At 38.1% G+C, this 14167-nt stretch overlaps 1 protein-coding gene across 3 annotated transcripts; it reads right to left on the bottom strand.

Annotated features, from left to right (window-relative positions):
• Positions 1-392: 392 nt before the first annotated feature.
• LOC113319320 lies at positions 393-3355 on the bottom strand. 3 transcript variants are annotated; one of them, XR_003345356.1, is made up of 4 exons: positions 3135-3355; positions 2170-2840; positions 1179-1606; positions 393-960 (listed from the first exon to the last, which is right to left on the bottom strand). XR_003345356.1 is itself a non-coding variant. In XM_026567580.1 (3 exons), exons 2-3 carry the CDS (start codon positions 2702-2704, stop codon positions 1542-1544), a joined length of 600 nt encoding a protein of 199 aa, XP_026423365.1. In that variant the 5' UTR covers positions 2705-2840; positions 3135-3355; the 3' UTR covers positions 393-1541. The 3 variants fall into 3 exon arrangements, 1 of the variants encoding a protein (XP_026423365.1); XR_003345355.1 differs by having other exon boundaries at positions 1140-1606; XM_026567580.1 differs by having other exon boundaries at positions 393-1606.
• Between the last annotated feature and the right edge of the window lie 10812 nt (positions 3356-14167).

A 14167-nucleotide genomic window follows, 5' to 3' on the forward strand; every position in this document is an offset into this window, starting at 1 on the left:
AAGTATCAATCAATTTCAATCAACAACCAAAGGTTGGATATACCAATTGATCGATTTAACAAAATATAATGCAGAAAAGAAATAACACAGACACCAGAAGTTTTGTTAACGAGAAAACCGCAAATGTAGAAAAACCCCGGGACCTAGTCCAGATTGAACACACACTGTATTAAGCCGCTACAGACACTATCCTACTACAAACTAACTTCGGTCTGGACTGTAGTTGAACTCAAGGTGGTTAATATCGTGTATCGGTATCGTTCGGGTCCGAAACACCTATACAAAAGATAATACCGGTTTTTATCGGCGATACACGATTAAGACTTTTTTAATATTAATTATTTATCAAACAAAAACATATATATAGACAAAAACATAGTAGAAAATAAAAATTGTCTTACAAAATAAGAGGTGGTTGATTAGAGGCTTGTTGTATCAACAACCAAGACCGAGCTTTGGCAGTAATGTTAGCCCAGCATCACATTTACAATAATTACATCCACCATAATCATATATGGAGTTACCAAAATTAGTAGACCTACTTTCTTGAACTAACAGTAACAGTTCAAGAAATCATAATCAAAATATAAAACACATTACCAAGTCTGACATTAGTTACATTTCTTGAAATCAGAATAAGAGACAAAAAAATATTTGTGTCATACCATTAGTTAGATTTCTAAAGCAGATCATCCATGATAGCGTTTGCAGGATCAGCCAAAGGACGTTTAACACCATATAATCCCTCAGTGGCAGTTCCTCGAGGTTCACAGTTGAAATCAGAATCAAATTCAGCGTCCATGGCATCAGTTGGAGAGTGGATACTAGGAACTCGTCATCTACCTCGCGTAACTGGTCCTGAACTGACACCCATAGCATGGTTTGCTTGAGCACCAATAAACTCATCAGCTTGATGAATCAAATAACTCAAGTTCTCAGGGTCCAACCAATTATCTTCTTCTACAAGTGCATCAAAAAAAAATAGGTATTGGGTTTTATGCTCAAGAAGGCTGTGAAGTGTATAATATTGGGTTGCAAATCTAGTCTTTGCAGACCGATGCAACTCTTTATTCCCTGTCATCTCTCTCATCAAATCTAAACTTGAAAGTGAGCATAAATGTATGTAACAACTCTCTTACCTAGAGTGACAGCTCTAGTTATCGGTGTAAGCTTCTTACCAAGATCTTCCAGCATTAGGTTGACGCAGTGGGCAGCACACGGAGTCCAATATAAGGTTGGGTCATCAATTATTAAAAGCTTCCCAGCAGCCTTAAAATTAGAACCATTATCACTAATAAATTGTACAATATTACCAATCCCAACATCTTCAATCACCTCATTAATGAGTTCAGCTATTTAAAATTGATCATTCGTTCGTGATGATGCATCCACCGACTTCAAGAAGACTGATCCTTTTGGACAATTTACCACAAAGTTAATAAGATGGCGCCCTTTTCCATCCATGTAACCATCAGACATAATAGAACAACCAAAATCTCTTCCAATGTGGTCTAAACGTCTCAACAAACTTCTTCATTTCTTCAAGCTGCATATTGAAGAGAGTTGAACGGATATGATGGTACGATGGCGCCGGCATAGCTAAGCACTAAAGATAGAAAGAAAAATATAAGTACATGATAAATAAAAGGTGTCAACAAATGTGTTTCAAATAAGCTAATGGTTCATGTGTTTCAAATGCAATTTCATATTAACAGCAAGCTACTTAAATCACAGTCAGGTTCAGGGCTATAACACCATCCCAATTCAAAACATAGCACAATTCTTAATTAACAAACAACAATTCATGAGTCAATATATGATCAGATGCTAGACGAGTCACTTCTCAATTGTAATATTATTGGTCCAATAATCCTGTTGTTTAAAGAGAGAACTGTATTCAAAAATGGAGTTGTAAATCTTGATACTGTAGGCAATTGTATCAGGATCGCAGTGTAGTAACTAAGTGATCACCACATTATTAGTCCAATATTATTGGTTCAGCTCAGCTTATGTACAAACTTCCAGTTCTAGACAGTGAATTAAAGGCAAGAGTATACAAAAAGAGAATCTGGCACACTTCACTCGAATTATTATACCAGGCAGTCAGGCACTTGCATCTACTGTTCAAAACACAACACATAGAAATACAGTAAAGAGCCGATGACATACCTTTTCCATATTCTCCAATAGAATGGAGCATCACTTGGAAACTAGGGGAACGAACAGTATTGAAAGGTATAGCATTTTCAGTCATCCAAGCCGATATGCTATCCCACGCCTTATCCTTCAACTTCATTTTAGTAACACTTTGCCTCTCGAGTGTTGTTTGCTGCACTTCTGAGTAATCAGTTTTCATAAATTCTTCAATAGGACCCCTTACATTACTTGCACCTTTATATTTCCTTTTAGACGGAACAACGACATCCGCTTCAACCTCTTCTACCTCAATATCTTCATCATCTCCAGTTTCTCCATTGAAATCAGCTGTTGCATACATCAAATCAATCTGATCCATGTGAACCTTTTGCTTCTTCTTTATTATTTCTACCTCTCTAATCTTGGCAATAATGTCTTTAGTTGCATTGGGACATCCTCTAACTTCCCCTACCCTACTCAATATATGGTACTTGAATCTAGTGATTCCCCCAGAGACTATTTTCCCACATATCTTACAGGTTAGAGTGTTTTTTTCTAGACGGATCATTGCTTTCAGCCCATTCCCAAGCAATATCTTTCTTCTGATCTGCAGCAAGAGTCTGGGATCGAGGTGCGGCGACCAATGGTAACGAATCACTTGCCATATCTAGCCTATGGCCACATACATAAAAGGAATGCACTGTCTGCATAAAAACAAACCAAACAAGTAATTGAAATCATAAAACCCCAAACTGGATGGACTCACCAGAGAGATCCATTAAAGAATCCCCAAAAAATTTAATTCAAAAATCCCCTAATTCTGTTAGGAGAGCAATTGAAAACCTCAAAATTTTAAAAACCCTGATTTCAGTAAGATCCAATTGGAGAATCCAAAATGTTAAACCCTAATTCAGAATGGAAAAAATCGAATTACTAAAACAAGAACTCACTGAAAACGGTAAATATAAAAATCCCTAGTTCAGATGAGAAATTTATACCTTTTGAACTACTCCATATAAAATTTGAGTGGATTTTAACAATGTTAACTGATTCTATCTTGAACCCCTTTTTCTTTAGTCTCTTTGACAAAATTAACAACTTAGTTTCTTTTCATGGTCACTAAGAAGAACTTTCCCGCGTACCAGCTTAAGATGAAAACAAACATGATGTTACTTTTTTTGCAGCTAGAGATGGAGTGAAACTCTGCTGCAAGATATGATATGATATGAAAACACAGTGATAAAATTAGGTTTTAATCGATTTTTATCGAGCAGAACGTGAATTACGGAAATACCCTTAACTGATAAAAACAGTGTACAAGTAAAACCGGTATATCGGTTCGTACCGGCCGAGACGGACGTTTTTATCGTTTCTTATCTGTATCGCCGATATTTGCGATATCGTATAGGTATATCCCGATATCCGACAAAAACCTGTATTATCGGCATGTACAACCGATATTAACTACCTTGGTTGAACCCCAATCAATCTTACACTGATCCAAGGTACAGTTGCGCTCCTTACGCCTCTGATCCCAGCAGGATACTACGCACTTGATTCTCTTAGTTGATCTCACCCATAACTAAGAGTTGCTACGACCCAAAGTCGAAGAATTTAATAAACAAATCTGTATCACACAGAAAAGTCTACAGAAATAGATAAATTTGTCTCCCACAGAAATACCTACGAGTTTTGTTCCGTCTTTTGATAAATCAAGGTGAACATGAACCAATCGATAACTCGGACTTATATTCCCGAAGAACAACCTAGAATTATCAATCACCTCACAATAATCTTAATCGACTAGCGAAACAAGATATTGTGGAATCACAAACGATGAGACGAAGAGTTTGTGACTACTTTTCTATCTTGCCTATCGGAGAAATTAATCTCAAGCCAATCCTTCCGATTGTACTCAAATATGATAGAAACGGCAAGATCAGATCACAAACTACAGAGAAAATAGTTGGGTCTGGCTTCACAATTCCAATGAATTCGTTAAGTCGTTAACCTACATGGTCTCGATAGAAACCTAAGGTTAAAGGAGAATCGACTCTAGCTTACAACTAGTATCACACAAGAGGTGTGGGGATTAGGTTTGCTAGTTGCTAGAGTTCTCATTTATATAGTCTTCAAATCAAGGTTTGCAATCAATGTTACCTTGGTAATAAAGCATTCAATATTCTCCGTTAGAAGAAAACCTGATTAGATTCAATCTAATCTCTTTCGACCGTTAGATCTAATCTTAGCTTGTTATACACACATGAAATGTAACTTCATTTAGGTTTGAGTAACCATACCTAAACGTGTACAAGTCGTTGGTACAACGGTAGTTAACCATAGGTTATCCATATGAGCACTTTCATATCAACCTTATTCTTCTTTACCACAACTAGTACAAATGACTCAAGTGAACTAGTTAGAGAGTTGTTCAATTGCTTAGATCTCATATAAGTATACAAGACACAATCGAAACAAAAAAAGTTTTGATTCACTCGAACCGATTCATGAACATTATAGCCACTGTTTGCAAAGATTGCATTCCTTAAAATATAAATGTCTTAGTTCACGAATTAAACTGTTTTTAGAAAATAACCTACTTATGTACGCATACTGGTACGCGGACTTAGCTACCCGGATAAAGTTTGTTTTCAGTTCACAAACTCCAACAGAAATTCACGGGATGTGAACTTCCGGCAGTACGCGGACTTTAGTTCCGGTTATTCTGAGCAGCAAAGTACGCATACTTTGGTTCAAGGATATTGGACTTACACACATATGAGTTGTCTCATAATGTTTATATCCAACCATGGTTATGTATTAAAAACTCTCATTTCAATCATTGAAACATTCTTAGAGGACGTTATATAGTTGTTGTTCAAAAACTATTTTTCATCAAAGCGATTTCAAGTAACTGAAACTAATATAAATTTCGTCACTAGTAAAGATGAACTTGGCCAAAGCGAAAGCTTACCAACACATATTTCGAGAAATAGATAAGAGAGATAAAATCAACTCAAAATAGTACATGTGTATAATCATAGTCTATATAGTGTTAGAGCATTGCTCGGTCGAACTCGCATGCGTTGCTATCTCAAGCATGTTTGTCAATATTAGTGATCAAAACTATAAGTCTTGATTACTAGCCTATTAGAGATAAGGTCTTGGATTAGGATAGAAAGTGTAGTTGAGCTCAAGACTCCATGGCAATCATCATACAAGACGAAGGACTACTCAAGGAACTGGTGGATCTTCATCGACTAAAAGGTATGTGGAGACCTGAACTTATCTGTCACTCAAAAGTCTATTTACTCTATCTCCTACTCTTGAGACAAAAGTCGTTTTGATATATATACTTTCATTATACACATTTGCTATTTCGACCCGAGTTTATCTCGCCTATCTATTTCTCGAAATGTGTGTTGGTAAGCTTTCTCTTTAGCCGAATTCATCTTTACCAAGTGATGAAAGTGATGTTATGTTTTAATCACTTTGAAAATTTCTCTGACGAAAAATGGTCTGTGAATAACGGATATATAACGTCCTCTGAGAATATTTCAATGATTGAAATGAGAGTGTAGATTACATAACCATTGGTAGGATATAAGCATTGTTTGGAAACACATATTACATATATGTATAAGTCCTTATTCCTTGAACCAAATTTTGGTAACTTTGTTGATCAAGAGAAATGGAAGTGGCGTGAGCCAAGTCCGCGAACTTGCGGAACTTCTCAACCCGAGATTTTCTGCTGGAGTTTGTGTACTCCTTCCATGAGCTTAAGTCCGCGAACCCAGTCCGCGAACTTGAGCAGGTTATATCTAAAGTCGGTTGTTCTTGAACTAATGTTTAAATAAACTAAGGAATGCTTTTGCAAACCGTGGCTATAAAGTTCATGAACCGATTCGAGTGAATCAAACCGATTTTGCTTCAATTGTGTCTTGTGTAGTTACATAAGATTTCCTTGCAATTGAACAACTCTCTAACTAGTTCATTTGAGTCATTTGAACAAGTTATGGTGAAGAAGAATAAGGTTGATATGAGAGTAATCATATGGCTAACCTTTTGGTTGACTTGTTGAACCAACAAATGTTAATGTTTGGGTACGATTCATAAACCCAAAATTGGACATTTCATTTGTGTGTGACAAGCTAAGTTTTCGATCTAACGGTTGAGAAATAGCTTGAATCTAATCAGGTTTTCATCTAACGGTGAATATTGAATGCTTTGTTACTAAGCTAACATTGATTGCAAACCCTGATTTGAAAGTGTATATAAGGGAGAACTTTAGCAAATGGGAAACCTAATCCCCTCACATTCTGTATGATACTAGTTGTGTTAAGCTAGAGTCGATTCTCCTTTAACCTTTGGTTTCTTCTTCTAAACCAGGTTAACGACTTAAAGACTTCATTGGGATTGTGAAGCCAGACCGATACTACTTTTATCGTAGTTGTGTGATCTGATCTTGTTGTTTCTATCGTACGAGTACAATTGTAATAATTGGCTTGAGATTTTTATCTCTGATAGGCAAGATAAAAAGTAATCACAAACAAACTTCGTCTTATCGTTTGTGATTCCGCAATATCTTTTTTCGCTGCGTCGGTTAAGATTATTGTGAGGTGATTGATAATACTAAGTTGTTCTTCGGGAATATAAGTCTGGTACTATTGATTGGTTCCTGTTCACCTTGATTTATCAAAAGACGGAACTCTTAGCTTTGGATGAGATCAGCTAAGGGAATCAAGTGCGCAGTATCCTGCTGGGATCAGAGGCGTAGGAGCATTACTGTACGATGGATCAGTGTGAGATTGATTGGGGTTCAACTACAGTCCAGACCGAAGTTAATTTAGAGTAAGCTAGTGTTTGTAGCGGCTTAATACAGTGTGTGTTCAATCTGTACTAGGTCCCGGGGTTTTTCTGCATTTGCGGTTTCCTCGTTAACAAAATTCTGATGCCTGTGTTATTTCTTTTCCGCATTATATTTTGTTATATAATTGAAATATCACAGGTTGTGCGTTGTTCAATCAATTAGAATATCCAACCTTTTGGTTGTTGATTTAAATTGATTGACACTTGGATATTGGTCTTTGGTACCATCCAAGTTATCTCTCTTTGATAAAGACTCGCAGATTTCTATTTGCTTGATTAAAGATCAAATCGAGAGATTGAGATATAAACTCTTTGATATACTTTTATCTAGATTGAGTCTGACTGTCTAGTTGATTCTCTAGAAAGTATATTGGAGTTTGTCCATACATATTGCTAATCAAATTGTTGGGTGTGATTGCTGTACCCCCATTTTTTCATATAGCAATACGACTTTTGTCTCAAGATAGGAGATAAAGTAGACTTTTGAGTGATAGATAAGTTCAAGTCTCCACATACCTTTTTGTCGATGAAGTTCCACCAGTTCCTTGAGTAGTTCTTCGTCTTTGTATGATGAACACCGTGGAGTCTAGAGCTCAACTACACTTTCTATCCTAGTCCGAGACTTAGCTATTAGTAGACTAGAAAACAAGACTTATAGTTTTGGCAACTAAACTTGACAAACAAGCTTGAGATAGCAACGCTTGCGAGTTCGACCGAGCAATGCTCTAACAAAAATGACGTGTTTACACACTCATTAAGTATCTAATATTTATGGATTATATATATGTATTGCTTATTTGTGAGATTTTTTCTTTGCTATCATATTTCTAGTGATTATAACAGATATCTCATATGTTCTCATATGTTAAGCTCTTAACTCTTTGCGTTTGTCACTGTCCTAAAAGAGGAGTAAACTATTTTAAGAATTGCAATATTGATCTTCCCAAGATCACATTTTTTATGAATATATTGCATGGGAATCCGTAAGATGTTCTTAGTAATCGGCTTTACACCTAAAATGCGTAATTTCCAGGGAATAAGTTCATCTACGTCCGTACATTGCTAGACAATATACAATTCTTATGTTGAGTCATATTGCATAAATTTTCCTCTTGTTCGTAACCGTCTAAAGAATAATTTTTGTCAATGATTATTTCTCTCACGAAAATATTATGTCTTAGTGTCTCTATATTGGAATTCTACCTATCTATGTAGATGGTATAGACATGGTATGTACTCTTGGTGAAATAAGAGAATTCACAAGCTGCCTCAAATTCAAATCTGAGATGAAAAATCTAGGAAAATCTCGATCGAACATCAAGATTGTGGTATATCATTATTACACTGGTTTGCATATATCCAAAGTTGTCGAGCAATTTAACAAGGACATGCTTCCTTCTAAAACTCCCATGATTAGTTGAGGTTCAAATATACATAATGTACTCCGCCAAATATTTCGTCCTCAGTGAACTTGTTATCTAGATAAAACTCAGCGACGACGCATCTTCTTTGGAATGATATAATGAATTTAATTATATACTTAAACAGAACCGTTGACTTGAGTTTATTTTATCCACGCAAAGACATACAGAGGACTGCTAACAAAAGTGCAATCCAAACTATTGATTATAAAGGAACAATAATCTCTTTTTATCACAAAAGTAATCAGGGGGAAACATGATAGACTTATTAACTAAGCCAGTACCCATATTCACTTTCGAAAAGCACATGACTCAAAAACCTGTATGAAAACTCCATTGAATGGAATCAGGAGAAGATGCCGATATCAGGGGAAGGATCCAATGATATGATGTCGACATAGTTTACTTCCTGATGTGAAGCTGTGTTGTGGCCTTTTTCTCTTCGATCAAGATTAATTTTTCCGACATGATATTTTTTACTCGACAAGGTTTTTAGTGAAACAACAACAAGTACACCATATATATATATATATATATATATATATATATTGAATATTGAAGATCTGAAGATCGCTTGATATTGGTGAACAATATTGGAATCAAAAAAATAAAACACGATAATTTGTCAAGCGAAACTAATACCAGAATCAACACAACGAAGCAAGGATTATATCACAATATTTTTTTGCACAAATCAGTTAGTGGTAGTGATATGATTATAACGTATAAATATTGGGTTTTCATCAATCACGCACGAAACATAGAAATTAACACTACATATAGCAAAGGCTGCACAAGAACCGAAGAACCGGACCAGAATCGAAAATACCGAATCGGAGCCGGACCGGAACCAGAGAAGGGATACAGGGAACGAGACTGGAAATAAGAACCGATAGTATATGGGGTACATGTACCGGTTCTACCAAAATTCCCGGCATGTACCAGACCGTATTACCTGTTTAATCCTATCTCGTTCACTCACCGCCCACAAGTGTTTTTTTCATCACATGCCTGTTAAACAATATCTGTTAATTCTATTTAGGCAAACAAATCACTAACAGACAATCTATTAAGGATGATGATGCCATTTATGTGAGATAGAGTGGAAAAGGAGAAGTGATGAAGTAATCTTGCTTCAATTACTTAACTGCACACATGGTTGAATCTTTTTTTTATAAAGAAGAAACATATACTATTGTTTTTGTAATTCTTTATAACTTGAAGCTATGGACTATTAAATGACTTCACTAAGTTACAGATTGTGTCCCGTAGATTTGAGTGTTTCTAAATTAGAAATCGTTCTCTACCTAATTGACGATGAAATCACTCCATTATTAGCTCCTTTGATTGGTGAAGAAGAAATAATATCGTGGGTATTAGGATTTTCATTAGACCCGGAATTCAGAATTTGACTGCTGCTGCGACGACAAAGAGAATTATAGTATGATGATTATGATGAATTAAGGGTTTTTCTAGCATAGCTGCTCGGGTAACCATCATTCTATTCTGTATCAAAGGGTTATGCAAATTGGGATTGGATTAGATTTTTCAGAAAATAGATTGGAGAAGGGATTAAGGATTGTTAGAGGAAGAACAGAAGATTAAGGAAGACGAACAGAAGAATGTAGAAGCTTGTAGTTTTAAGAAGATATTTTGTAATAAGTAAAAATCCGGTACAGGTCTTGTACTGGACCGGTTTTACAGGTACAAGTACAGGTCCAGGTACTCAAATGAGGTACTGGTCAGTAGTAGCTACAGGTACCGGGTTCATAAGAAATCCGGACCATACCGGCCCATGTGCAGCCTTATGTATGTTATTTAGCAAAGACGTACTTCTGGAATTATCACGTTATACTCTTTTTCTTTTGGCAAAGGTTTTGTCCAACTGAGTTTTTCCTTGTTAATGTTTTAACGAGGCAACGTATGTGAATCCAGTTATGTTCAAAACTTCCTTAATATTTGTATTATTGTTCCTTTAGTTCGGGTTTTGTCTATCCGGGTTTCAATGGCTATATTTTTTTTGCGGAAATTGACTTAGCTATAGTGTTTATCGATGAGAGAAACTAAATGTACAAATTATATATGAAGCACTACATCGGAAGCGATATATGTGAAGCACTACTGGTGGACCGCACAAGAGGAGTGTTGTAGATCATTTGGTCCATGATTGTTAGGCCCATCTATATGTAACCAGAGTTGCTAAAGCACTGCTTGATCGAACCCGCAAGTGTTGCTATCTCAAGCTTGTTATCAGTGTTAGTTGAAAAAAGCTATATCTTGATTTCTAGTATACTAAAGTCAAGTCTCGGACCAGGTATAGAAGTTGGTGTAGATGGGGAGAAACGATTTGCTGGTTTTTATGGAATTGAGGAGACTACCGTGCGGAGACTCCTTGAACCGAGAGAAATGTTGAACCTCACACAGATGCACTGCAAGAAGGGAGTGCTTTAAGTTCAAGAGATCAATCTGTAGGACTCCGGCCTAAACCAAGACAATGGTCGTTCCAGAGTCAATTCGGTCACAAGAGAGGATGGGTTGACCTGTAGGAGGGAAGCTGAGAAATGTGTGAGATCAATGGTGATCTGAGACTGTAGGTGTGTCGTGTATTCTGCGTAGGAAAGTTCTGAATGATTGAATTTACTCAGTTGAGAGTGATTGCTCATACAGTGAGTGCGTGTAGACGAAAGATTGTCTGTATGAACTTGTCGATAAATTCTTGTGTAGACGAATGTTGTCTTTTTCAATCATGATTCAGAGGCCTTTATATTATTGAATTGAAAACACCATGATCTCATGAAGTGTGACAGTTGCCGGAGTCAAAGAGAGGGGAAGTGGGAAATCATGTTAAAACCAGTTGCTCATCGTGCGTAGACTTGGTTAATTTTTCACCCACTACTTCGCTAACTCCTCCAACTAATTGCACGACTTGCTCACATTCTCGTCGTGTGTATGAAAACACGTGTCGTAGACCGCCAGACCAAAACCCTAGTTAATATCCCTCATGTGACACGATTGACATCTCGTGATTGTGGAGTCAGTTGCTGACTTTATGGTATGATGAATCCTTTTATTGTTGAGGTGAACGTGATTTGCAAATGTTCTGAGACTCAAGAATTGCACATGTCTGTTGAGTCAAAGGTTTCATTATCGAATAAATGTTGATAACCTAAGACGAGCAAACTGTGCTGCTGAATTGTTGAATATTGATGGTTGAACCAATATTCCTTAGTCTGAGCAAATATTGCTAGTCTGAGCAAATATTGCTCATCTGATGAATTGTTGGTGGCAGGACCAAATAAAATATTAATTTAAAATACTGGCGGCTAGGCCGAGCATAATAATAATAAAGGTGTTGATCACGGGATCAGCATAAAATTATTAGTGTTTGAATCTGCTCAGAATTATGTTGCTACAGAGCTCTGGATTCGAAACCCTAATTTTGATCAATTGATGATTTATTGACAATCTATCACAGAGTGAAGGAGGGACCGGCTACACGGGATGACGAGTCGACCATGTAACGCCCAGATGCTCGGTTGAGCAAAATACCAAAGTCTCCTGAAGACCCGTTGGTGAAAGGATGATTAAATTCTGGTTTAATCATTTATTATAACAATGCTCGTGTGAGTGTTAGGTAGTAAAACCTGATTATGGAGAGATGAGGGACCGACCAAGGGGTCATGGGACCGGCTCTTGGTGGTCGTGGGACCAGCTGATGGTCGTTTGAGCAAACTCCAAGTTGTTTGAGAAGAGTTTGGACCCAATATGAGCAATTGAGCAAATTAGGTCAAAATTATTAAAACATATGGGACCGGCTATTTGCAATCTTTAGGGTCGGCCTTGGTCGGTCAAGGAGACATGCCCGTGTCTTAGTCCTAAGAGTTTCGATATTTTCTGATGTGCGTTTGAGCAATATTTCGAGAAAATATGAAGGATTCAGGGTTTTGCTGAAACTAGGAAAAATTCATGAGATGATGAAAATAATTAATAAAATAAGGGATTGCAAGGTGTGGGACCGGCCATGGCTAGGGCATGGCCGGCCAGCTAGCAAGCTCAGTCCCGCAACACCTTTCCCAATTTTATATAATTTTATGTATTTTTCCTGATGTGAGAGAAATATCATGAAACTGAAGAATTTCATGAAGTTAGGGAATTTCCATGAGATCATGGAAATAATAATAAAATAATAGGACTCATGAAGTGTGGGACCGTCTATGGCCAACTGTTTGTGGGTGAAAATGGTTTCTGCTGATTTCGGTAATTTCGGGTGTGTGGGTGAGAAACGAATTTAAACCCTAAACAATGTACTGCACGGGAGTACTTTAGATTCGAGAGATCAATCTGTACAAGTCCGGCCTAAACCAAGCAATAGCCGTTCCAGACTTGATTCGGTCACAAAGTGAAGGAGAATGGGCTGGTTTTGGGGAGCGAAACAAGGAAAGCGATAAGACCAGAATAGTTGATTTCTGGAAGAGTAGTTGTTTTCTACGACTTGTATCAGAAAATGGGAAGCTAACAAAACGGAAAGTTAGCAAGTGTTTTCTGAGTGTTGTATGCTCCTGACTGAACCTGTTGTTCGGTGGAAATAGGCAAGACCTATTTATACAAGTCGAGGTGTAAAGTACTCTGGTCTCATTAAGGAATTGAAAAATGGGTGAGTAAATGGGAGGAGGTGGTAACCGTTAACGCATGGAATTGATTTTCCGTAAAAAATAGTGTTTCAGCATTACTCCCTGTATTTACTAACCGCCTCATCCTTATGATACTTCCTTATGACGGGCGTAGTGTACGCCACACGCTGTAAACCGCCAAACCAATACCCAAAGAGGATCCCCCAGTTTGTGATATATGTTGATGTCTCGAATATTTTCATGGAAAACACGTAACATATTGTTGTTGCCTGGCAAGTCGAGATTGGGAGACTTGCTGTCTTGGTGACCTTCGACGGTCGAGATTTTGCATCTCAGGAGGAAAGGTAGCCGTTGATCGTCGCACGCTTTTGTTCTTGGTGGCCGCATAGGGAAGGCCAGCATGGTGGCGCGACAAGGTTGGCGTGCCATTGGCATGGCATGTCTTGGCGCGGTTTGGAGTGGCCAAACCATGGTCTCGGGCCAAAGGTTACCCTGTGTTGTCTGATAACCATGGATGGCTAGGATTTGCTCTTGAGATTGAAGGGTGACCGTTGATTTTCGTACGCCTTCGTCTTAATAGCCGCATAGGGAAGGCCAACATGGTGGCGCGGCTTGGTTGGCATGCCATTGGTATGGCATGCCTTGGCGCGGTTTGGCGTGGCCAAACTAGGGTTTTCGACCCAAAGGTTACCATGCGTTGTCTGGTAACCCTGGATGGCTAGGATTCGATCCTGGGATTGAAGGGCGACCGTTGATTGTCGCACACCTTCGTTTTAGTAGCTGCATATGGATGGCCAACATGGTGGCGCGTCTTGGTTGGCATGCCATTGGCATGGCATGACTTGGCGTGGCCAAACTAGGGTTTCGGGCCAAAGGTTACCATACGTTGTCTGGTACCCTTGGATGGCTAGGATTCGATCCTGGGATTGAAGGGCGACCGTCGATTGTCGCACACCTTCGTTTTAGTATCCGTATAGGGAAGGCCAACAGGGTGGTGCGGCTTGGTTGGTATGCCATTCGCATGGCATGCCTTGGCGCGGTTTGGCGTGGCAAAACTAGGGTTTTCAGGCCAGAGGTTACCATGCGTTGTCTGGCAACCTTGGATGGCTA

This window comes from Papaver somniferum, chromosome 10, assembly GCF_003573695.1.
Source record: "Papaver somniferum cultivar HN1 chromosome 10, ASM357369v1, whole genome shotgun sequence".
NCBI lineage: Eukaryota > Viridiplantae > Streptophyta > Magnoliopsida > Ranunculales > Papaveraceae > Papaver > Papaver somniferum.